The following is a 25,399-nucleotide window of genomic DNA, read 5'->3' as shown; positions in this document are numbered from 1 at the left end:
CTTAGGGGAACAGGAGAGGGGAGGGAAGAGCTGCAGAAATAAACTCTAGGCTCAGATATGTAATCCTCACCCAGAAGGAATTGCATGTCTCTCAATGGTGGAAGGTGCAGCATGGACTGTGCTGTCCATGCTATCTAACCACATAGCTGTCTAACTACATGGCTACAACTACACAAGGAATTGCTCCATTCTTCATACTGATAAATTCCCCACGTGTGTGGCCCAGACCCATTAGCAATTTCTTCAGAAATTCCTGGGCCCTGACCAGCCAGGTACCACTGCTGACTGGCAGTTTGGACGAGGTCACATTGTTTGAATGTTTGAGGCTGACTCTTCTGTCCTTCAACCTACAGGTCTAGAAACCATCAGAGATAGTACGAGATCTAAATCAGTGAAATAGTCCTTTAGGAAATACTGCAATGAAATATTAACATATCTGGAAATAGCTGTGAATGCAATGAAGCTCAATAATAACAGAAAAATGCAAAAATTTTCTTCAGTGAAAGCTTCTTCAAGCGTAATGGAGGCTGCAGAGTTTGCTAAGATGTGAGCAAAATAAAAACCAAATTGATTTTTGAGGGCATAACTTACTTTTTCTGTGATCATACTAAACTTGCTACTAAACTACAGCTGTAAGACTTCATTTTCTGGGACATGTTCATATAAAAGAAGAAAAAAAAAAGCATACAACTAAAGACCAGAGAGGGACAAGAAGGGGCAGGAACACCCTGAAATAAGGTTAAAACAATCTTACCTGTCTCACTTACAGGCATAGAAAAAAATTTGGTGAAATTAAAACCAAGGCTAGCCTCTGAGCTCTACAGATAGAGCATGGGGAGATAAATTCCCCTTTATGCCCAAACCAATCTGAACTTATTACATGAAAAGCTAAAAAAAAGGAGGTTAAAGGTGCATTATATTTTTGTTGGACTTACACATAAGGAAGGACTGAGGAGGAAGCGGTGAGACCTCTGGCTTACACAACTGAGAAGGGTGCCCTTTGCCACAGCCACAAGATAATTGCCTATTATTGTAGTAATTAAGCAAGAGCTGTAAACATCCAAACACTATGTCATGGGCAGCACAGCTGTGGGCTGTGACTAACGTCACTCTGTGTTTGCCCTGGAGAAGTGAAGAGGGGTGTCAGCAGGTCTGGCTGGGGAACCTCTCTGGGTCCCCTTGCTTCAGCTAGGATCAGGAGGCAGCAGGATGTATGAGCCTGCAGATGCTTCGAGACCTTGAAAAGATACAGACAGGGAAAGGAAACATGCCATCTACATTGCCAACAAGAAGTTGAACAAATTAATTTCAATAGGCTTGAGCAAGCCATTGAGTTATAAACAAACTCTAGATTAAGTCATGCCAAAAGCCTGCTGGCCATATGAGCCATAATAGAAATTGATCTGCTTTATCTGCTCTTCCAGGGGCTTGAACCTTGCCACTAGCTCAGACCAGCAGAGGAATAAGCTGCACGTGCAAAAGGAAAGTGCCAGGAGTGAGAGATGGATGAGGACTGAATATCAGCCTTGGGGGCGGGCACAATTCCTTACCACAGGACACAAGTCCAAGAGCCCACTGAAGCCCTCACTGATCTACAGTATTAGCACAGCAGCTTCCTAAGCGTTGTGCTTTTCTCCCCTGCTTCTCTTCATTAGTGATGGAAAAGCTTGTTTTTCCCAGATAGCTTTTGCCATCATTGCTGTCCCACATGGAGAAAGTTCCCAACAATAGACTGAAAAATGTGAAAATGGATGATGGACCTGCCAGTGTAGATGGACCACTGGGCAGAGGAGGTGGTCAGCACATCCTGCTCCACAGTTACCCCACAGCTTTCTGTTTGCCAGAGTTATCCAAGGACAATGCTCTGATCCATTTCTATGTAAGCAAGTCACCCCCAACAACTGATGAGGACTGAGTGTGAGCACCAGCTGGCAAAGTGCAAACAGCTCTGAATTAAGCTGCTGTAATTGCGAATAGTTTTCAGAGCTCAAAACCTGCAAAAATCCACAGGTCTGATAGAACATGTGCAACCTTCAGGAGCAAGGGGCAATATGTAGAGCAATGCTTTCTGCCTCTGACACTGCTTTTGCATCAGGGCACTTGCTAATATAGCACACCATCTGGAGAGTCTTAAAAATGAAAAAGAAGGGGGATCCTAAGTGAACCTTTGTACAACTTTCACGAGACATGAATGCAGAATTCAAATTAAAATAAAGCTTTTCTAAAAACTATGTGACATAGAAATGATCAATGATTCAGTCAAGAAACCAAATGTGATTCCTTAAAACCTCAAGCAAAAACAGAAAGCCAATTTAAAAAGAAATTATTCTAATCTGAAATAGAAAAAAAAGGGACATGTGTTAAGATGGTCTGATGGACTCACCCACTAAAAAGCCTCAGAGATTCACAGTGTTCTGGAGACATCAGATAACATCAGTTGCTCACAGTGTTGTCCCTGGCTTTAAGAGCATCGCGGGAAAAAGAACTGAGCCTCTCCAGATGGTATTTCACTGCCTTACTCATTTCTCCTTGGCTCATTCCACAGCACACCTTCCAGGAGCAAGTGCACCAGAGGTCCTATGTAGACAATTGTCCCCTTCCCTGGCTGCTCCTAACTCATTTCTTTAACACAGCTCATTTTGTTCATTGTGGAAAACAGCAGTATGTGACTGTGTACCTTAAAAGCTGTGGGGGAAATTTTTGCTTTACTTAAAAACAGAAGAATTTTAGCTGTGATTTCAGGAAGGCCAAAATTGCATTTCAATTTTTTTCTGCACCTGGACAAACTGTGTTGGTATAGCTATTGCACCTAAACGACCTGTTTCCTATGGGAACGTATTTGGTATCTTGATGTAGACCTTCCTTCTTGAATTTCGACCATCAATAAAACATGCATTTATTTATACAGTTTCGAGCTTCCTAGAGGTCTGCCTTGGTTCCCCTGCTCAGGCCAAGCTGCATGGCTCAAGCTTGCAGAGACGCCTTCCTCCAGATGTTTGAAATCTTGAAAGGCACTTAATGAATGATACATTATTAATATTCCCTTACAACATCAGAAGTCAGTAATTAACTCTTTGAAGATACATCCCAAACACTGCTTTATAACTTCCAGTCCTCAGAGGCAGCTATGTAATCTCATTATGATTTTAATAGAATATCTTCTATGAAAATATGATTTTAAAGAATATTTTCCCAGATTAATTGTTTTCCCTGTTTGGAAAAAAAAAGAAGTTCAGAGTGCTGTTTCTGCCTTGTAGTATGTATTAGTGACACTAGATGTGCCATAAAGATTTCAGAGCATGAAACACGATATGCTGCAATACTTTGCAATTACAGATTAAAAGTCACTTCACCGCCCAGGGCAGGAGAGATGACTGCAGGTTGAAAAGCAGGCAGGCACGCTCACTTTATGGGCTCATAAATGCAGTGTAATGGCTGAGCTATCTAACACAAAAAAGACAACAAAAATCCAGAGCTGATAATAGCATGTTGAGCAGATGCCTTAAGTAGGTCATTCAACATGTCAGGCCTCTAAATATTATTTGGGAGTGAGAAAAGATTATTTTCCCACTTCGCTGAGGCTTTCTCTTCCCTGTCATGTGGAACTAACCTTTTGTACTCAGTACTATTATTAATTTATTAACCTTCTGAACGTCTAAATTGCTTTGCAGTCTATGGACCATATTTAAGTGCTGGGTGAGGGACAGTGCAGAAAAATCACGTGTGTGTGCACCTACGTACATGTACATGTATTTTGAAGAGCAGACCTGAGGAAGAACAATTCTGTCAATTATTTTTGACAGTGAGAGCAGCCATTTTCTTGAATACAGAACTGCAAGTAGGGTATTCTTGTCTAATTAAATGTCAAACGTTACGAGGGATAACTACTCGGGAAAAGTGCTAAATATATTTCTACTGAAATCACTTAAAGGAGAGAATAATTTTCTTTCCATTTATATTACATGACTCCAGCACAAACTGCTGCAGTACAGTACAGCTCTTGTCAGCCCAGTCTCCCTGCCTGAACAACTGCTTTCTGTTTGCTTGATGAAACTCTTCTGAAAAGCACTACTTTTCATAATAGATGAACTCAACACCAAACTCTTATGTGCCCTGAAGGAAATCACTTTCAGCAGATACAGGTTTTGAAACAATACCCTGAATAATTTTATGTAACAGGATTTAGATTGTGTTCTTGGTGTTGAAAGTAGCATAAATCTATGAATCTGTGAACCTATTTAGAAATAATACACAGAGTTTCTGCAAAGCAGGCTCTGGGTCAGTACTAGAGCTGCAATACTTATTGTATCTTACTGCAATACTACAAGTAAGACTCCTCCCAAAATAGTTCTTGAGTAAAACTGTAGGAGACATCATAGGTGGGTTTATCTGAGTGCCCATGTTAGTGATCATGGAGTCTTTCAAAAGTCAGCAGAAAAGGGATGGTTTTCCCACCCCAGACTGGGCAGTGAAGAGGGGCCAAGTGATTGCTTTCTGGTAAAAACATTCTTCATGTGTTATACAGGTGACATGTGACTGCCTTGGACATCATCACCCAACTTTTTGTGAAATGAAATCCACTGTGCATGTACCACATGGGCATGACCTTTCTTTCACTCTCCATCCATTCTCATATAACACCCACACATGCCCCTGACCAACATTTCCTTTCATTCCACAAAATCTAACATTTCTTTAGAAGTGCTGTTCCTATTTGCTTTGAGTCACTACCCCCATGGCAAAGTCCATATACATAACACTGAGCTAGACAGCAGGTATCTGTACTGAGGACCTGACCTCCATGAGAGTTTCCACCTGGGTGGACTGCTTAAACCAGGGCCCTGAAGGGGAAATAATTTTCCTTAAAAAAGGTGCATGAGAGAGAGGAAAATCCATAAAAATCCAGCCAGGAGGCTATTCCCCAATATGCATCCACAGACTATAGAGTTGAACTCCAGCACATTGCCCTGTTGGGAGAAGATATGTACATGTTTTTGCTGTACACAACCTTGCCAAAGCTATCAGGGGGAGGGGAGCCCCAGGAGGCTAGCTAAAGTGATAGGTTCTATGTTTTCAGAAGCAAAGAATACATTTTGGCACAGTACATGTGGCATTATCTTGTCCCATGAAATCACCATCAGCAATGCCTGAGCAGAATTGTCATCTTGGGTCTGTAGTTTATGGCACATAAAAGGTAGGTGAGATGGCAAAGCTGGGGACACTGAAATCAAGGCTTGGAGGACATCTTATTAACAAAGAAATGATAAGCTAGAAACCACAAACTAGCTTTGAAGCCCCAAAGCCCTTCTTCAGGTCTGAAGCAGAATTAACCTTCAAGTCAGAGGTAAGATGACAAGCTGGAACCAAACCTTATTATAATTCAGCTCTTTCAAGCTCCAGCACAGATCCCCTTACATCTGCTTTTTGACATGGTTATTTTGTGCCACACTTTATACATTAATGAGCACAAGAAATCCACTAAAAATTGAAAGGAGTATTTGTAAGATGTTCTCATGCCTAGAGAGAAACTAGACTCAGAAAAGTAAAATTCTAGTTGGTCTGAACTCCTCTTTCTGCAGCAGTTGAAATTGTCTTGTGAAACACTGAGGTAGCCTTACTACTGTACTGAGTTACATTATCAGGTGAGATGCTCAAGGTACAGCTGCAGAAAAATGCCTTTCAGCAGCTAGAGGATCACAGCTAATGCTCAATAATCTATAAATCATTGTTATAATATTTCTCTATGCAAATGAAATTTATATAACCCTCATCGATCTTAAATAAAAAAAAATCATAAAGATCAAATTTTGCAGCTGCAATGTGAATTAAAGAACCCCTTAACCTGTTTTAAAGACATGTCCTTACAGCTAATTCATTTTTAGATGGAGTGTTCTTTGAAAGGATTAATGGATAGTGAGCATTGCTGATTGATTATAAAATGAGCAGGAGGGTTTAAGGAGCGAGCTTTGAATGTAAAATTGCTACCAAGCTTTATTAATCTTGCCATATTAAAATTTTAAACTATGCAAGTGAGAGAAGCAGGTATTAATACAATATTTTGGCTGAGTACATTCCATTTATTTAACTTAAATAAATTTCTCTTAGTTGGTCTATGCCATGCAGATCCATCAGACTGTCCTCTGGCCTGTACTGTAGCAAGTGAGACACTAAACCCCACCTCTGAGGAATCCAGAATCTGTATTCTATCAGACTATAAAATAAAACTTTATACATCATACAATGGGTAAAAAAAGCCAAAAACCCAGAACTGTGAAGAAAAGGAAATGTAATTCATGTATTAGCCTGCTAGGAGTGCTTCTCAGAGCTGCAAATCTACAGGTAATTTTTATAGAGCCATCATTAACAAACAGCGACAACATTTACTGAAAGGCCAGTTAATCTGCAACGACCTGAAAACATTGAGAGTAAATTAGGTGTTGTTAAACACTGCAAGCAGTCTGCAAAAGTGTGCAATGTCTTGGAGAGAGAAAGGGGAAAACAAAAGCTGTTGCCTTACCCGTTTCCTCAAATTGCAGGTGAGAGTGAGATTCCTTGAGAATGAGTTTGCAAAAGCCGTATAAAAGTCCAACACTTTAAGCAAGGCTTCTCGTTTAATAATATGTAAATCGCAGTATGTCAGAGCCCGTACATTGGCACACGCATGGGCCAGACTGGTTTCTTTCCAGAAGATATCACCAAACACATCGCCTTTACCTGAAAATCAGCAGGACAAATTTGTTAAAAGGTAATGCTTATGCAGTGTTTATCAGCACACAAATGATTTCTTCCCAAACTGTCTTATGCCTCCAATCATTCTAAAATAAGCTCCCAACTGTGAAAACTAATAAAGGTAAATGTTTTAAAAGTATCCAAGGTACTTGGGTATCCTCACAGTAATCCCAGGTTTTTACGGTACTTATATATTGCTCTGTGAAGTGTCACAACACATAAAAGCCAGATTGTAAAAGTCTTCTTGTAGCTGAAAATGCAGGTAATGGATTTTTCAAAGGCTCCTGAATATAATAAGTACCTAACTGATGTTCAGGTGATAATTATTTCTGAGGGTCTCCTCCTAAGTGACTTAGGAGCCCTGCTCTTTCCAAAAGCCTGTGACATCAAGGTTCCCACGTCACCATGGCTTTGCAGTATGATGCAGGAGCCAGTTTCCAGAGCCCAAGGATCCCGTTTTAAATTTTTGAATTAAACATTTTTAATTCAGAGTGAGCTGCAACACTCCTGAAAAACCCATCACAAACCTCCCTGAGACTTTCGACCTCTAAATAATCAGCTCTACATCCTAAACATATCCAGACCACTAGTTTTAAACCCAAACATATCCACTTAAGTAGAGGCTTACACTTTAGTCTGTATTTCAATGTTTGCTAAGACAGGGTTTGACACCTTAGACACCTGCACATAAAAATAATTTCAACCAGATGTGAAAATCACACCTGAGGCTGTTTCTGCATTGGTAGGCAGTGAAGCAGAACAGCTGATGCGTATTTTGAGGATTTAAGACTAGCTGTAGTCCCATCCCACAGACAGAACTCCAAGGGATGGAAGTGCATGAAATATGTTCAAACATACCCCAGTTTCCTTTCATCTGCAAGGAATCCACATAGACAGCCACACTAGACACTGGAGCAGGACAAGTTGGGAAGATCAGGATATCAGGTTGGAAATCATACTCCTGACCTAACCATAACACCAGCATGGCTGCAGACTGGAGTTATGCTTTCAGGTTGCGATGCTACGGTTGCTCTGAGGAGAAGTAGGGGCAGCAACAGAAAGCACATTGAAGCATCCAAAAGCTGCCTTTTGCTCCCCAGCTGCTTATCAGCCATGGGCTGAGCAAGAGCCATAGTACACCGTTTGTGGCCAACACCTCAAATCTGGAAGCAGAAGCCATGGTACAAAGGTTTTGGTTTTTTTGCTTTGTTTTGTTTTATTTGTTTTTTATACCTCAATGTTATCCAAGCTCTTTATTTTAGCACACATTAAAAAGAAACTAAAATTAGTCAGTCAGTGGTGGTATTGATATTGATTTCAGGTACCTGAAGCAGCCTCTTGGTCATTTGGGGATAAAAAAGAATGTAATATATTTTAGTATTTCCTCTTTTAAGAACATGCAACATTACACTCAACTCTATTTTGGGAACACAGACCAGAGTAATAATTTACCCAACCTTATTACTTTTGGGGGTCACACATATTTCTCTATTTCCGTTTTTGTTTAGGTATTGTACCCAGTAGAGGATATCTCACATTCCTCAAGCAGAGTAAAATAAAAAGTGTAAGTCTTTAACTTAATTTCCTTGACTTTATTTTCTAACAGCAGTCTATATAGCAGAATCATCTCTTACAAAGGTTATAACTGCATTCTCGTTGGACGGCTTTAAATTCTACATGTTTTGATATAATTAAAATTAACTACTATACATACTACAGCTGGTATAATTTTTAAAGCAAGCTGTTTTGAAATACTCTCATCACAGAGCATTTCTCAGTCACATAACATTTATCCAATGTGCTGTTTTGAAATTACCCGTCGCAGTTAATTGTCCTTGTCTATACCCACAGTTCAAAACCTGGTTTACAGACATACTCAGCACAGTTACATAATTTATAGGAAATAGACTATTTCTGAAATGCACAAAATTGCTTAATGGATTTGCTCTCTGAGGTGGACACAGAACAGAATTGAGTCTCACTTTCAGTGGCTGCAGAGTGCAGTTAAAAAGACACAATTCAATAGGAGGGACTATTACAATTTTCCCACTGAAATGTCAGCAAAATACTTGTTTTCTTCTCAAATTTATGGTAATACATAGTTAATCTAAGCCAACCAGTTGAAAGCAGTGCATATTTGCTCAGAAACTCTGCATGATGGTGCATTACGGTATGTGTACCCACACCAGAGATAAATGAAATCACCATTCATACACTTGAGAAGATCTTCTCATTGCCTTCAGTGAGGCAGGCAACTGCACTGGGTCTCTCAGAAAGGCTGGGACATGATGAACTGAACCTATCCACTCCTCCATGAGCCATCAGTTGATGGATTTGAATGCTGAAACCATAAGCTCCTCTTACATTGTGGTTTATTCTCTTCAGAAAGCCGAATGTCTTGGAAGTGTTTAAGGGTTCTTGAATCTGACATTTTTCACACACATTTCCAAGTTTTATTTCCCTCTTATAAATATACCAAGAAATGTACTGAAAGAAAACAAAGCCAACCAGATTCTCCAAAACACATCTTTTTCTCATAAATACAGAGATTAATGTGCTATACTTTGTCCCTATTAACTGTAGTTCACTGAGTAGAGAGTGGTAATTATTCATTCAAGTACAATTTTACACAGAGCAAAGAAATGAAAAGAAGAAAACCAACCAACTTTCAGGGTTGCAACTGAAAATTTAACTGGTAGGTCTGAAATACCAGCTACTCAGAGGCATGTATACGTTGTGCACTAGCACAACATATACATACCTTCAGGATAAGCCCAGTGCTGGGCTGGGAATACAGAGGTGCTTGGGGCTGATGTGGCCTGAAGACTTTTCAAAGCCTTTCTCTTGAGATTTCTTGAGGCCTCAGCATATTACCTCCCAAATCTGCACTGTTCTGAGTTCTGAGCAGTCTTAATACTCCACCTGAATGGAGGTGAAGCTATGGGAAGTCCTCCTGCTCCTGCTCTCACCGTGATCAGAGCATCGCTGCAAAAAAGAACGCTGAATTGGAGTGGGAACTGCTTGCATACCTTTTGCACTTGGTATGAGGAAAGGGAAGGGGAGGATTTGGATACTGCTACATTAAAGCTGGCAGGAACATGGGTGTAGGGATTTGGGAATGAAAGAACCACAGAAACCAGGAGGACATGTGGAAGGTGTTGGTGACAGGCATAATTTTTGCTGAAATAACTACACTGGTATCATCCTAGGTATGGACAAAAATTTGCTGGTGTATTATGTCCATATGACTGTACATAATGTGTACATAATATGTACATAATATGTACATATGTGTACATAATGTACATAATATGTAACTATATAATAGATATTTCTATACACTATTCTTTTATGGTACGATAACGCTCCCATACAAAAGTGGGTGGAAGGGTGCTCTCCACAGCCTTGCCAATTTGTGAGACAGCAGCTCACACATGGACCATTCAGGCAGAAAAAATCTGAAGGGCCTTATGAAACTCCTCAGGACCTTGCAAAGGGAATGAAAAATTTCTTGCATTTAGAAAGACTTATTGAACAGTGTCTCAGAACCCTTGTATATCTATGCAAAAGAAAAAATTAGCCTTCTCCAGATGAGAAATACTTTAGTAGACACGAGAAGTTGATGGGGCCTTTGGAAGAAAATTTGGGAAGGCAATGAAACAATAAATTTCTAGTGGAAAAGAAGCAATGAAGAAAAACACATAAAAGGCACCAAGACTTCTTAAGGTGGTAAGGTGTTTTTCTGTGCTGTGCAGTCACATGCCAGCAAAGGTGCTTTGCATTATTTAACACAGAGCAACCTTCCCCATCTGTGCCTAGAAACGCAAAAGAAATGTACCTTTCTTCCAGCATTCAGGACTGCTGCAAGAAGACGAAATGGTATATATACATATTCTGCCTCATCTCCCCCAGTTTTAGTGCAAGTGTCCTAGTACTTCATCTTTTTCTGGAAGCCCAGAATATCTCCAATTTGATTTTATACAGAAATAATTTTTTATTCTTCCTGACTGAGGAAATATATTTGAAAGCTTGACCAGTCCCACCATCTTCAAATCTTATACAGCAAATCAAACTGCCTCAAATTGTTAGTCTGAGTTAAAAGAAATACATCATATGATTTTTAAATAATTTTCCTTTTCTGTCACTGCCAAGACTTCTGAGTCCCTGTTTGGCAGTGAAGTGTGCAGGTCTAATTCAAAAACTTTTCAGTTCAGTGAAAGGAATCTTTCTGACATTGAAGGCTGCAGATCACATCTCTAACACACCAGCTGGCACTAAATTAAGACTGATGCTTCTTATTATAGTTAACTAGCATGCAGATAGAGACAAAAATATTTTAAATTTGCAAAATAATGTGAAAAATTGAACTTTCCCTTCAACTCTGTCAGTAAGAACTAATAATGCTTTTAAACAAGCATGTGTAGGAGTAAATGTTATGTGGTACTACGTATGCCAACTTAGACCTGCAAGATACTACTTACTGCAAGGCACATGCTCAAGACCTGTACAGCACAGAGCACCACATCTCATTGGTTCTCAGATCAGTAATTCTTCAAATATTTTGCAAAATACCTTGAGATTCAACACTCAAAAAACCATCGTGTGGCACATTAATTTTTGCAATGCTGATAGCTGAAAAAAAAATCCCCAAACCCCAACCCTTTCCTTTATGAATCATTTTACTTTTAGTCATTTTAGAGTTTTAACTCATTGGAACAAAAGGGACTTTTTCCATAAATGAAATAGGAACAAGCTGTTCCATAAATTGCTACTGGGTGCACATTATTAATCTGAGGAAACTCTCACAACTAGTCTGCCTTGGTTTACATCACATGAAAAATAAAGCTCAGTGTAAATATCAAGAGCTGATATGACACAGGGGAAAATTCTGCTCCCTTCATTCCACCTGAGAAGAAACCCAAGCTCCAACTAAACTAATTAAAGTCGCAGAATTAATTACTAATACTATGAGATGTAATAGCATTGACAGGCAGTTTTTATGTCAGAGAGTGCATCACAGTGGGTCATACTTGTCCTGCACAAAGTACATGACTGGCTGTATAGCACCAAGGAAATTCAAAGTGTTGATGCCTGGATCCCAGACACCAAATTACAACTATTGAACACCTACATCTCCTGCTCACCTAAATGGATGTTCTTACTTGCTCAGCCTCTAAAGAACTTTCCTCTGTGTGATTTGATAGGAGACTTAATCTTTTGACCTCCAAACACATGTACGATTAAGAGTAGAAAAAGACTCATCCCAGCTTTCCTTAACTCCTCTGATACTGCATAATATCCCCTTCCCAGACCTTTAAGAAGTGAAACTCTGGCTTGCGAAGACAAAAAAACCAACAAACAACAGGTTGCTCTGGGAGTATATACAGAACATGCTGAGAATTAACATGCATAAAGGCAAATACAACTTAATAGAATAGATACAGGATCAAGACCCTGAGTGTGGCTGAAAATGAGCTATTAAATATACATTCACTCTGGCTTGACTATCAAAATTGAATTAATTCAGACTCCACTAAGATTTCACTGCTCGATATATTTTTATTGCTATGCAGTCTGAGCAATATTTTTGATCAATTCCTACAATCAACATTTGAATGTGGTGGGTCATTATTTTTCTGCTGGCAAAATGACTTCTTTAAACCTTCTTAATCAATCTGCCTGGTTTAAATTACAGTACAACTTATGCAGTCAGCTGTGCAAAATAATGGGAGCTGGAAAGCAGCTTCCAGAGACACTTGGTTGGCATTGCCACTTACACAAAACTCCTTGCCAGGAGCAAATTCAGGTTAATTGCAGCAGGGTGAACTGTTAGGTGCCCTCTGCTAGCAGATGCCTCATTTTGTTAGCCTGGGGGGTGTAAAACCTCTGGTCTTTCCTGAGACTTCTCTGCTGGTAACACCTCCCCCAGGCAGAGCAGTGGCAGCTATATTGTTTACTCCTGCTTGAGACGGTGGAAAATTACTGATGTGTCTTCTTAGGGTCACCTCACTTGCTAGGAAATTTTTGATAATTAGAGACAAGACTGTTTGCCCTTCTCCATTATCCTGGCGACTGCAGATGAGTTATTTTAAAATGACTGGGTCTTGTTTTCTCCAGATAAGCAGCACCCCATCACACCAGCTCTGCAGGTGGTGCACTCTCTGCTACAGCAGCAGTCAGTACCTGCAAAAGGTGGGAGACTGTCCTTGAGAGATGGAGATAACTAATGAGGGAAATGTAATGGAGCACCTGGGTATCTCCATTAATGAGACATATAAACTGCAGAGCTCCAATTGGATTCATTCTCTCAATGTACTGATTTCTGCAATGCTGGTAACTACAGCAGCTGGGCATTTAATTATGCACCAGTAAGAACAAAAACAAACCAGGAGAGAATAAAACCTCACAGTGCTGCAAGTTGCTCTGTCAATCACTGGGTTTCACCTGCTTTCGAAACACCAAAGCTGGGGCCATTGAGCCAGGAAGGCTGCTGCTGAACAAAAGGATGGTTGTCTCCACAGCAGAGCTGCAGAAAGCACATGGATGGGATGCCGAGTCTCCTGAGCACACTGTCTCAGCAGGCAGGGAGGCTGGATGGGCCAACTCACCATGGCTGTTACAGAACATAATGTGATACAGCAAGATGAACAAGGGGGAAAAGCAGCAGCACTATGGAATGTTTTATGCTGGGACCTGAGGGAAGACAAAACCCTGCACTCTGGACAGAAGCACGAATGTAAGTGATGGAAGATGCACATTCCTAACACATGTCGGTGTGCCTACCTGATTCACTTTCTGAGGATGTTCCACTTCTAAGAATATACCAATATATTGGCAGGTGAGCAGGATTAACAAGAAAAAAAAAAACAACCAAAAAACGGACACACCTTCTCCCCTTCTCCTTCTCTCTCTCTTTAAGCAAGGCAAATAATACTACCATATTAAACAACATTACACTATTCTTTCCTCTGCAAGGAGCAGAGGCTGGCAGACAGCATGTCCTGCTGTGTTCCAGGTCCCATAGTGGAAACTGATGAAGACAAGTTTCCAAAGAATATTCATTGCATTTACTCTCTGGGTTACTGCTGAAGGATGGAGAAGATAGGCAGACTGGTAGTACAACCCTGTAAGTTGTCTTTCCCTAGGAAACCCAATGTGACAGCAGATGCTTGGAGTATTCAAAGCAAGCTACAGAGGTTTTCACATTAGGCAGATGTTTTAAAATCTGATCTCCCCCTTAGGCAGATTCATTGTGCTTGAACTTCTCAAGGCAGAACAGATTGATAAAAATCATGTTTATCACTGTTCTGCAGTCACTATTTCAGGTGCCACAGCTGGCACTGTAGATATCTGTTGTGGTTTCAGCCCAAACGGTAACTCAGAACGACACAGCCATTTGCTCACCCCTTCCATCCCCTCCGCCTCTGGGTGGGATGGGGAGGAGAATCAAAATAATGTAAACCCCATGGGTTGAGATAAGAATAGTCCAGTAATTAAGGTACCATACAAAACCACTACTGCTAAGGGAAATAACAAGGGGAGAGAATATAAAACAAAAAACTGAAGAGAAAAAAAAGTCCAAACAGTTCTCCTGGATTCCTGGCTTCTTATGCCCCTTCTCACTGACAGAGCATGAGAGACTGAGAAGTCCTTGATCAGGGTAAGCACTACTTAGCAACAACTAAAACATCTGTGTGTTATCAGCATTGTTCTCAGACTAAAGCCAAAACACAGCACTGCACCAGCTACGAGGAAGGAGAAAAATAACTGTTACAGCTGAACCCGGGACAATATCATTGCAACTACATGTGGGAGAGATTTCCTTTCATAAGTGAATTTTCAGCATACAACATCTCATAATTACTCAGTTCACTATTCCGCTAAATAATTTCTCAGAGCATTAAAGCACTCTTCAGTGTGCTCCAGGACTAGAGGAAGCGGATTATTTTAAATTACATTTACACATTGTGCCAGTCCCTGTAGTACACAATGAACATAGCTCTGAGTCATGGGACTGCTTGCCAGCAGCCATGGCAGAATTGAAGGCACTTCTGGTAATTAGGGTAATTCACTTTAACTAGAAATGGTTAAAAGTCTCTCCAGGCAAATGGACAATAACCTAAATACTAGATTTACCATATCTACAAGGTAGAAAAAAAAGGGTTTACTATTATTCCAAACAAACAATATTCATTAGTAAAGGCAACAAAGTTTTGCATGTAATCCATTTAGTGATTGCTTCTATTCAGAAAATTACATATTTATTGTTTGTAATACCCAAAAAACATTTATTTGTTTAAATGCTGCTACTTAGACTTAAAGCTTTTGATTTTTAAAGCACTGTAAGCAAATACATCGTCACTGAAACTAATAATAAACATGAAACAGTCCAGTGACCTAAAATACAAGGAATTTTTTTACTTTGGAAATTCCATATTTAGGAGCTTTCATCATAATAACTCTGCAACTGAGTAAGGAAACAGATTAATTCTTTCCTTAAATCTCCCTTTTTAAAAACTTTAGTATATTCTAGAATACAGAAAGCTGCAGCAGGTATTTCAAAAGAGCATGGATGTGCATTTTCCTGAGTTCATACTCTCCAGCTGGGAGGACCTGGGTTATGCCCTTGGGGAATACCCCCATTCAGTCTCATCCACACATCTGCACACTGCCTAGTTCCACCCAAGTGCAGGACACATACACCGGCTTGTACAGCAACACATCGGGAATCTTCCTTGGCTACACACTTGTCCTAATTTCTCTTCTTCTCCCCCTTGTTGCCAGCTGGGAAGGAGCTGAAGCCTTGATTCATGACCAGTAGTGACTCTCCATGTCCACTCTCTTCCCACATGCCAGGGCAACTCCAAGTGTAACTTTCATCTCACAGCTGTCATCCCCACGAGATACAAGAGGGTCCCATGGAGCCCTCCGGAGCCACCCTTACAGGGAAGAAGTACAGAGCTTCAGTGGGGTGTAAGAAGTTCCCTAGGACAATGTCACCATTGGATTTGCTCTCAGGGAGCCACAGCTCCAGTTTAAGAGAAAGCAAACAGCTAATATTCAACTGGAGACGAGTTCTAGAAGTGGTTCTACTTTAAACAGGCAAGTCAGACTCAGAGTGGTTTTTAGGCAGAGCTACCATTTCTTCATCTACACTGTTCTGCCTCTGACGATGATTCCGGCATCAGCACCAGTGCTGATCATTCAGTCCCACCATCTGCTACACCTTTCCCAATTCCTTACAAGCTAGGGAGGAGTCTGCATGAAGCCTTTCCCCACCCACTGCTGGCAAACCAGACACCACAGTGAGGTGACAGGGTGATCAACTTGGACCTTCCCCGTTACTGAAACTTCTCATGCCTGTTGCTGGGTAGACTATGAGAAGAGATAGGTGCATCGCTATCTCTTTGCATAGTTAGATGAGGCTGATTTTCTCTAAGGCCAGTTCACTATAAGTGACAGTTTTGCTTCCTTGTAGAGACTGTTTCCATCTGTTATTCTGGGCCAGTATATAGACAAATTAAAATGCCAGTGTGAAGGTTAAAGTGGAAATCCTCCCAAGAGACTAATATAAAACAGTCTGCATTTTCTCTACTGGGCTATTTAAAAGATGTCAAGCACATAGATGCCATTCTCTTCTGCTCTGAGACACTTTGTGACCAGTGAGCCATGCTGGGCAGAAAGAGCATTCCCAATGGCATAAAAGATGAAGGGCCTTCTTCTACAGCAGTATCTCTGGAGACAAAACATCTCCATCTTATGACAAACACTAGCCTCCTAACAGTCTCAGTTGATGTTAGGCAAAACTAGTTAATATTCAAAGCTGAGCAGAAGGCAAATTTATCCAACCCCCTAGAATTTCAGTAGAGATCACAGTACCTAAAATAGCCACCACCTCGTCGTCCTGGATGACTTCTAGGGATCCTGAGACCACAAAGCAAAGAGCATCAACACTTTCCCCAGCGTGATAGATGAGGTCTCCCGGGGCGCAATGGATTGTCTGAAACTCCACAGCCAGGGCTCGCAGGCAGCCGTCGCTAGCCAGCCGGAAGGCAGGATGCTCATTAAAAACTTTCCGGTTTAGGTGCACACATATATCTGCTCTCATGTCCTTTGGGCAAATTGAGAGAACCTGAATGAAAGAAAGATGAAAAATAATCAGCTGGGAATATGACACATGGCCAGTGTATGCTTTACAAAACAACTTAACAGATGGATCTTAAGATCCTCCCAAGCAATCTTAAGATCCATCCATCCAATTATTTCATAAAGCTCCTGGCAGGAGTTTTATCTTGAATTGGGGTAGTCTTTTTCTACCATCTACTGCTTTCACTGCAGCCAAAAGAGTGATATGGAAGAAGGGACTATGCTGTTACACTGTTCTCATCATTCCTAACAGTTTTCACACTTATTTTCCAGAATTGCAGGTGGAACAACTATGTCCTGTTTGGGATATCCCTCCAGATACTCTGGCTATTCACCTGCTGCTACTCTCAATCCCTGCAGGAGCACAGAATGGACACTCAGAGCTTAAGGAGCTTGAAGACATAGAAAGACAGACCATTCACAATAGAAAACATATTTTGCTCACATCCAGAAAACCTAGTCTTCAAAAGTCTTAGTGTAGATGACCACTTACCGACATGTATCCAAACACACCTAGGGTTTAGTTTCAGTGCCATATAGATATATAATAAGTAACCTGCCCTGGAGAGTTTACAGACTGGAAAATCCAAAGAGTTTGAGATTAGAGCAAACAGAAAGTATTATGAAACCTTATGATACATAAAGATGAATGAAAAACTGTCCTGTGAATATGAAGATAATCTTCAGATCAATTTAATAAGACCTTCAATTAATTTCTTAGTTTAAATAGTTTTCCCCATTGAAATAGTACCACAAACACACCTGAAGAAAAAAAGTGAAAATCTGTGGGTCTTCTTAGGTTTGTAAACTGTATGTTAAATATTTGCACATCCTCCTATACACACTAGCATCCTTATAACCCTAAAATGGTATGGTAGGTAATTGAACTGAGAAATATATAAAACTTTTTAAAGTTTTCCTAGGATAACTAATAGAGAAGAGCATGAGATAAAGAGCACTTCAGAAGTCTAATATAAAGACTGCAAATCAATAATACTGATTAATTTCTCTTTGTATGGAATTAAACTAGCAGCTAGCTCTACAGAGAGTGCAAGAGAGGGACATTGGGTCAATGTGTTGACTACCACTGAATATTAGCAAACAGAGGGAGACTTTGGTAAACCTGACTAAGCTTTGAGGCAAATGGTCATGTTAATATAAAGCCACAATTTTAATTTCTGTTTAATTCAGAAGAGGTACATGATTGTAAAGTATTATTAAAGGTCCTAAAACATAGAATGGGAAAATAGTAAACAATTTCTAGTTTACTAATAACATTTAGTCCCTTTCTTATTTCAATAGGTCAAAGTTGCAAAGATATGAATGCAAAAAAGTGAAGAAGTTATTCTAGCCTCTGTACTATGACAGTCCAAGGCTAGAAGGAGCTACTCTAACCATCTGCATTAGCCTCTTGCACTCAGTTTTCATAACAATCCCAGACTACCTTTTAAAATTATAACCTAGAAGGCCTTGATTTAATGTTTTCAAATGATATAAGGTAGTTGTTCCTATGGACAACTACTTGTTGACAACTACTAGTTGTTGACAACTACTAGTTGTTCCAATGGAGAGCTACTCTCTCGTTTAAAATGTGCTGTTTCTGAACTAATTTTTTTTTCCTCATTTTTCAGCCAACAGCCAGGAGAACTCATCACGTCACTAAGATAAAATACTTGCAATCACTGGAAATATCTTCCATGTGTAGGTGTTTATAGAATATAGCCATGTCATCTCTTGATCTCATCTCAAATAAACAAGAGAGATAATGGTTCTTGTGCCGAACACTACGAAGCACAGTATCTCTTTGGAAACTTCCCCATAGCATTAGGTTTCCTCACTTACAACCACCTTCCCAGATCTACCAGATAATTAGATTTTATTTGATTTAACAGACAGTAAGTCAGTTTGGCTTAACACTAATTTTCCGAAACAAAACATTGTACAGAACACATTAAAATACCCTCCATAAGTTAGTTTTATCATAAAAAACTAATAAACATATTTGACAAGACATTCTCTAATAAACCATTTTTTGCATTAGTAATGTCTTGTCTGCATCATTGTTGGCATATGCTGTATCACCTTTCCATAGTTATATTAAGGGTAAATGTCAGCTTTCCAAACGTATACTTACTCCAGTCATTCCATTTATCATTAGAAATACGGGCACACCTTAGTTTTCCAGTAAAATAAAAAAAAACAACCAAAAATACTTTTGAGAGTGATTGATTCACCTCATCCCTGCTTCTGGATCAAACAGAAAGCATATCTTTATTACAATAAAACATCAACATGCCAACTTTCTTCTTCTCAATAGTAATTTAATGAAAATTCTGCCTTTTTTTTTTTGGTATCATGATTGATGATTTTTTAACGTTTTATCTGCTCTTGGGCCTAAATTATGGTTATAAGTTTTTTATGTCCCTTTAATACTTTCAGTAATGTAAATGCCTTTGACTTAAGGCCATGAGTTATAAATTCTCAAACACTACTCTTAAGAAAAATGTGTGTATTCATACCAAACACTCCTCTTAAGAAAAATGTGTGTGTTTGCACATGACTGATTTCTAGATTTTACCCTTTAAGCTTTCAAACTGCAGCAAGAAAAAATCATTAAATGATTGCATAGGTTGTTACTACAATATTCTGAGATGTTTCAGGAGCCTTTGTTTTTTTGGAATGTAAATCAACTGTGTCCCTAAAGAATAAAAGCCACTTGGAGGCAAAGCAGCATAGTGTTTCTTCACAAATACAGAGTTAAATACAGAATATTAAAAGAAAGTACTCAAAGCATTACTCTGTATAAACACAACAGACCTATCTATCATCACACACGTCATACACTGTAATATGAAGAGACAGAAGAAATTCCATTCCACAGAAAGAGCCAATCTTAGAAAGCATAATTTAGGAATTTTCTGATGTCATGATAAAAGTGATTCTCCTAATGACGTATTTCTGTATGGAAATATCACTTATCAACTAGTATTACAGTAGTAAACAAGTAATGATGCAAGAGTTAGCTAGGAAAAAACATTCTTTATTTCAGTTTTCTTGTCTGCTACACTGCAAATACTGAGAACAGAGAATGAAACAGATGACAACTAAAAGAAACAATATTGAAAGACTAGGCAGAGGAACTTTGACTGATAAATGTAGATATACATAGGGGGGAAAAAAAAGCAAATATAAAAATATCTTAATATTCAGCTATTTGTTTTCCATATGGTCCAAGCACGGGACATCATAAGCTACAACCTGACTTTGCAGTACTTCTTTTTGTGTTTACAAATACCGATGTCATGAATTCAGAAGGAGTCTTATAGATGCCACCAACTTCTCTATTAGTTGTACTGTAAAAAGGGGTTGTTGGTGACACATTACAATATGCAGCAATTTTCCTGATTCCAAAGAAGATGCATAATGTGATACAGGATCACACAGAAGCATTTGGAAGCTAATGATAAGTAGCCCAAAGATTCTAAAAGCAGAAAATGAGAAAATCAGCACTTCAAATTCGTGTAAACATTTTTCTGAAAATGATCCCTTACTAATAATAGAAGACGCTGACATTGTAAAATGCTCTTACTGAGATCTCAGCATTTTTAAGGTAGAGCACAACTAAAAAGATAACAAACTAGCGGCAACATAGCTGTATGTGAGTCCATTTGCACACACACTGGTGTAAAAGAAAAATTCAGTTTAAGGTACGGGATACCCTGTAATACTTAATCTATTGTTTCAGTGTTAAGGAAATGCCTCCAACTTCATGTTACTAGAACCAAAGTTCAGATGGGACTTTTTCTGTAGCCTGTATATTCTTTTAGCAGTGCATCAAACCCCACCAAGAAGAATTTCTGAAGAGTAAATTTCCTTAGAGACTTCAAGAAACCTATCTTTTATAAGCGAAGTAGGATATTAAGATTGCTGACTGCAATGCTTTACTAACATGGTTTCGGAGCACATGGCTTAAAGCAGACAGTCTGCAAGGACCAGATGCCTTTGCCGCTAAAGTAGTTGCTTTGCAATAAATCTGTAGCCACAGACTTTGCAGTCAGCTTTTCCATATGTATCCAAGCAGCATGAAAGAACAGAACCTGTCATGTTTCAATGCAAAATCAGAGGAGAAAGTTAAATTCTACCCAGAGGAGAATCTTTGCTGGCTATATTAACTGTGTTTCTACCAGAAAAGGAGCAAGGTTCCATGCCACGTGTATCTGGGAAGACCTGAACCACTACCAAACTGAGAGAGGAGATAGTAAAGCACAGAATAACATTTATCTCTTCCCTTCTCTGCAGAGAAAATTAAGCCTCCTCAAAGTCAGTGTAGGACAATTGCTGAGCTCTGCCATCATCACCTGGAATCTGACTGATACAAATCCCAACACAACACTACCCAAGGCAGAGATTCAACACTGCTGCCATCTCTAGAGCACCTTATGGCATACATAAAATGCTGGTGGTGAGAAAAGCTCGTAGCTGCTGCTAGAAACTCAGAAAGTCAGTAACCAGCTCACAGGGAATTGGCACAAAACATCTCACTATCTTTTCAGCTTGAGATCTGTAAGGGGGGGAATAAAATTCTCAAGGAGGTTCAATCTGACTTTTTTCATCTCCCATCCACTTCCTCAGCATGCTCAGGCAGTTTAAGATAAGCCTCTTGAACAACTCAAAGAACCCTACGGGGAGCAGAGATTATAAAGAACTCAAAGTAAAGCAAATGAATCGAAACAAAAACTGTACAGATTAAGAGTGTGTCCAAACAGTATCTGTTGGGAGGATTTTAAGTATTTTTAAAAAACCTTCCCCGGCTGGAAAACACTACAGAATCGCTTAGCAAATGTTACAGAACCTGTTAAGACTTGTTAACAGAAAGGGCAGAGGCCAGTGAATCATGAATGCTACCTATTTGCAATTCTCTTTCTGCACACAGGATTCTCACTTTCTCAGGTTTTAGCTAGGGAATATATTGACTGATATTCAAGTGAAGAGCTTAGACAGTCTTAGCAGTGGAATAACAAGGACTATTTCCTAAATGAATAACTGTAACAAATATTGAATATACTAAAAAATGTCAGCTTTAACAACAAATAAAATCAATTCCTCCAACTTCTCAACAGCTACAGGCCACAGATAGCTCTTTTTATTTTGTGGACAAAGGCCACTCTGGGTTTTCAAACATACTCAGCAGCCATAATCAAGGTCAGTTCTTTACAAAACCCCACAGTACTCTCTAGGCACCTGACCAAGTTATTCAGATGTTTAGAAGGATTTGATTCATTTCAGTGTTGCATTCTTTTGCAGACCTGACTAAAAGTGTTACATTCGGCACTGCCTAGAGGCCAAAGATACAGAGGTGACAAAACAGCTGATTGGCAAATCACAGAGCATTTTCCTGTAATAATCAGGTAATTTTGTAAGTAACTCAAAGGTGATGTATGGAACTAAGCAGTTATTAACCCTGCAGCATAAAGGCAATCTTCAACACATCACTGAATATCTTGGTACCAAGAATTGAATTTCAGAAGCAATTGTGTTCTCTGTTTTAATTGCATTAAAACACAAGGTCACTTGGATTTCGGTGCTCAGAAATTGAGATCTGACAATCGAGTCTAATAAACTGAGTTTGTCTTATTTTCTTATGAATGAGCTGAACCACTGATCAAAATGCTTAGATTTACAAGTATAGTAGCAAAATTAACTATTGCTGTTAACTGAGTTGGTTTAACTGAGTAACAAGTGTTAGAGACATAAAAAATCCCTAGAAATTGGCTCTAGATTATATTAAATTCAGTACTGTCAACATTGATATAATCTGGCTGTAGGTCTGATATCAGGGGAAGATGAGAGGCATTACCATGTATTTTAAGGCATCAAGTGGTTCACCATCACAAGGCCTGCCCATTTGTCTAACACAATGGAAAGTGTAGTATATTAGTAATATTCACTGACGACCCAAAGTAGCAGATTCCAGGATGCATAATGGTTGTAAAGTTGAAGTTTTCAATTTTGCTATAATATGTATCCTAAGCACAGTCATTACATGACCTTCTAATGGGGTAAAGGACAGCAGACTACAGGGAATTATATCATTAAAAATCTACTTATGATAGAAGAAAGAAAATTAAACATCAGAAAGGATATGGCATACATCAAAGAATCTCTCAAGTCACAATATTTTTGGGGATAACAACTTCTGGTACCAAGGTCACTCTTTCATTGGAAGAATGAAGCCGATCAATGGATTATTTTATTTTTGTGCTTCTTCTGGAGGTGGCTTTATTTTATAACATGCAGCTTTTCAGAAAGACATTCAAGGGTGAAAGCATTAAAAGAGATCTGTAGAAGACCTTACCCTAGATGTGGTCTCTATATGTCTGTCAGCCCTTCTGTCAGATCCATCCCTTTGGTACCAGTTCTCAGGAAAACAGCTGACCCCATCCACTCAGGTACTTACTCCCCCAGGAATTAAGCTCATGAGCTGTTACATAACTCTGGCATTTCCTCAAACATGACAGGTTTGTAGTTTAATCTGAATAAATCCCAAAATGAACACATCCAAGAGCAGAGAAAATAGTGTATCTTTCCTGGCTCTGCACAGTGCATACGGTGGTGAATAATCCATACCATCCATACAGGTGAAACAGAAAGACCCACTGGTGCACAGGCCCCACTCCTGGACCTGTGTGAAGAACAGTGACACCCTGACCATCTCTTCTGCATCCCGCTCTCCAAACCGTGGATTGCAACTGTACCTGGTCCTAGCTCAGCTGTGCGAGGTGAAGGAAGACTTCTTGTTCACCTCGTCCCGATCTGCAAGGAACGACCAACAACCCCGCTTCTACAACGAAACAAAAATACTTGTCCAAATGATTTTTACCTTCCCTCTTCAGCAGGGAATTGGTTGTAGCTGTCACACCTAATTTTGCAGAAGGTCTCTTCGGCCATGAAGTTTGGAAGCTTTCTAACCCCGTCATCCACATGGAAATCCAGCCAGCACTTAACAGACACCTCTATGTGATGAGACACTTAGGAATAGCAGCCTGATTCCCCTATTCATCTCAGAGTATCACTAATTATTACTACAGTTCTTGAAGATCTTGTTAACAGCAAACATGACTGAAGTGCACTGTCCTTGTGTAGATTAATGTTTAATATAGTTACAACCTCTCTCTATTTACCACAAACCCATCTCTCGTATAAAAGCTTAGTGAGCCAGTGGTGAATAGTTTTAATATTGCATTATTTTCCCATTATTTCCATTTCAGTCATTGCAATGTGGAATTGGCTCTCAGTATTCAACTGCCATTGATGCTTAGGTTGAGACTAAATAGATGTCTTTTTTTTTTCTTTCAACCTGTGACTTTTCTGAAAGAATTGGCTGTTAAAACATGATAGACATTTATTTAATTGCCTTCTGATCAAATCATAAGCCATACCATAGCATAGAGGTCAAGAAGAGAAAATCTTTGGGGTTTACTGACATTTCAGAACTTTATCATTAGAAGAGACCTTGAGACATTTGCATCTGGTAATGGTTGTTCTACTTTCATGTATAATGACCTATTTCTTATAGAATAGCTAATATCTATAAATTTTTCATTTGCTGCCTAGAGATTTCAATAAAAACTAAGAGATTTGAATTCAGTGTATGTGTCATATATCAAATTATTATTGTAAAGATTTTTCTCAGCTGCTTAAAAATGGTCATATACAGGGTATATACTGTCTCTTTTTACCTCTATCAAAAAAACCCAGGTTCTGCTGGATCAGAGATAGTGTTTAGTATATAAAGGCCTCTTGATTTTGTCATCTGTTTAGCTCTGCTCATTATTAGATGAATAACCCCAAAACCTGTAGCACTAAACATAAAATAAAATAAATTAAAAAAAAAAATTGTCTTGTTTGAGCCACCATTACACCAGGAGATAAGAGTTCATGTGCTTGTATTACATATATCATTCAGCTGTCAGAGGAGGGCTCTCACATTTAAGTGATTTAAGATTATAGATCAGAGGCCACTTGCTTCCCCTTAAGTAATAACAATAAATAGGCTAATGCTTTTAGTGTCATTGTAAATTCCTTGTGTTTTGAACACTCAGAGACAGGCTGAAGCACTGAGGTTTGAAGACAGGCTTTGAAGATGAGCTATTTCCAAGAATAGGGAAGCCAAAACAGTGTGCTTTTAAGTGCCATTACTTCAGTGTGGGAGAACAAGTCCTCTTTCACATACAAGGACAACAGACAGGGGCTTTAACATAAAGTTCTGTTTGAGACAGCTTGCTCTCACAAGCAGCAAGGACCAGATCTTCATATATCTTCCTCCATGCTAACTTCCACTTTGCCTTCAGTTCCCATCTAAGGACTCAACAGTTTTAGCCAAGATCTGTTTTGGGACTACACAGTGTATGTGTCATTCTAGCACAGAGAGTTGAGATGTGATGCAACAAATCTACATGTTAAGTGGTAGTAATTCCAATCAAGTTATTAAATTTTATTTCAATTTCAAGCATATTAATTTAAA

The 25,399-nt window shown here is 39.3% G+C and overlaps 1 protein-coding gene across 2 annotated transcripts in view; it reads right to left on the bottom strand.

Annotated features, from left to right (window-relative positions):
• The window catches only part of KCNH5 (potassium voltage-gated channel subfamily H member 5), a 160,635-nt gene that overhangs the window by 25,481 nt on the left and 109,755 nt on the right, over positions 1 to 25,399 (bottom strand). For both annotated transcript variants that reach the window (XM_062630747.1, XM_062630748.1), the window contains 2 exons: positions 16,609 to 16,861; positions 6,518 to 6,714 (listed from right to left, as the gene is read on the bottom strand). In XM_062630747.1, coding sequence (XP_062486731.1) covers positions 6,518 to 6,714; positions 16,609 to 16,861 — 450 coding nt within the window. The remainder of the gene's footprint in view (positions 1 to 6,517; positions 6,715 to 16,608; positions 16,862 to 25,399) is intronic.

This window comes from Pezoporus occidentalis, unplaced genomic scaffold (genome assembly GCF_034315485.1).
Source record: "Pezoporus occidentalis ecotype Australia unplaced genomic scaffold, CSIRO_AGI_Poc_V1 ctg36, whole genome shotgun sequence".
Lineage (NCBI taxonomy): Eukaryota > Metazoa > Chordata > Aves > Psittaciformes > Psittacidae > Pezoporus > Pezoporus occidentalis.
This window is presented reverse-complemented; position numbering and strand designations above follow the sequence as displayed.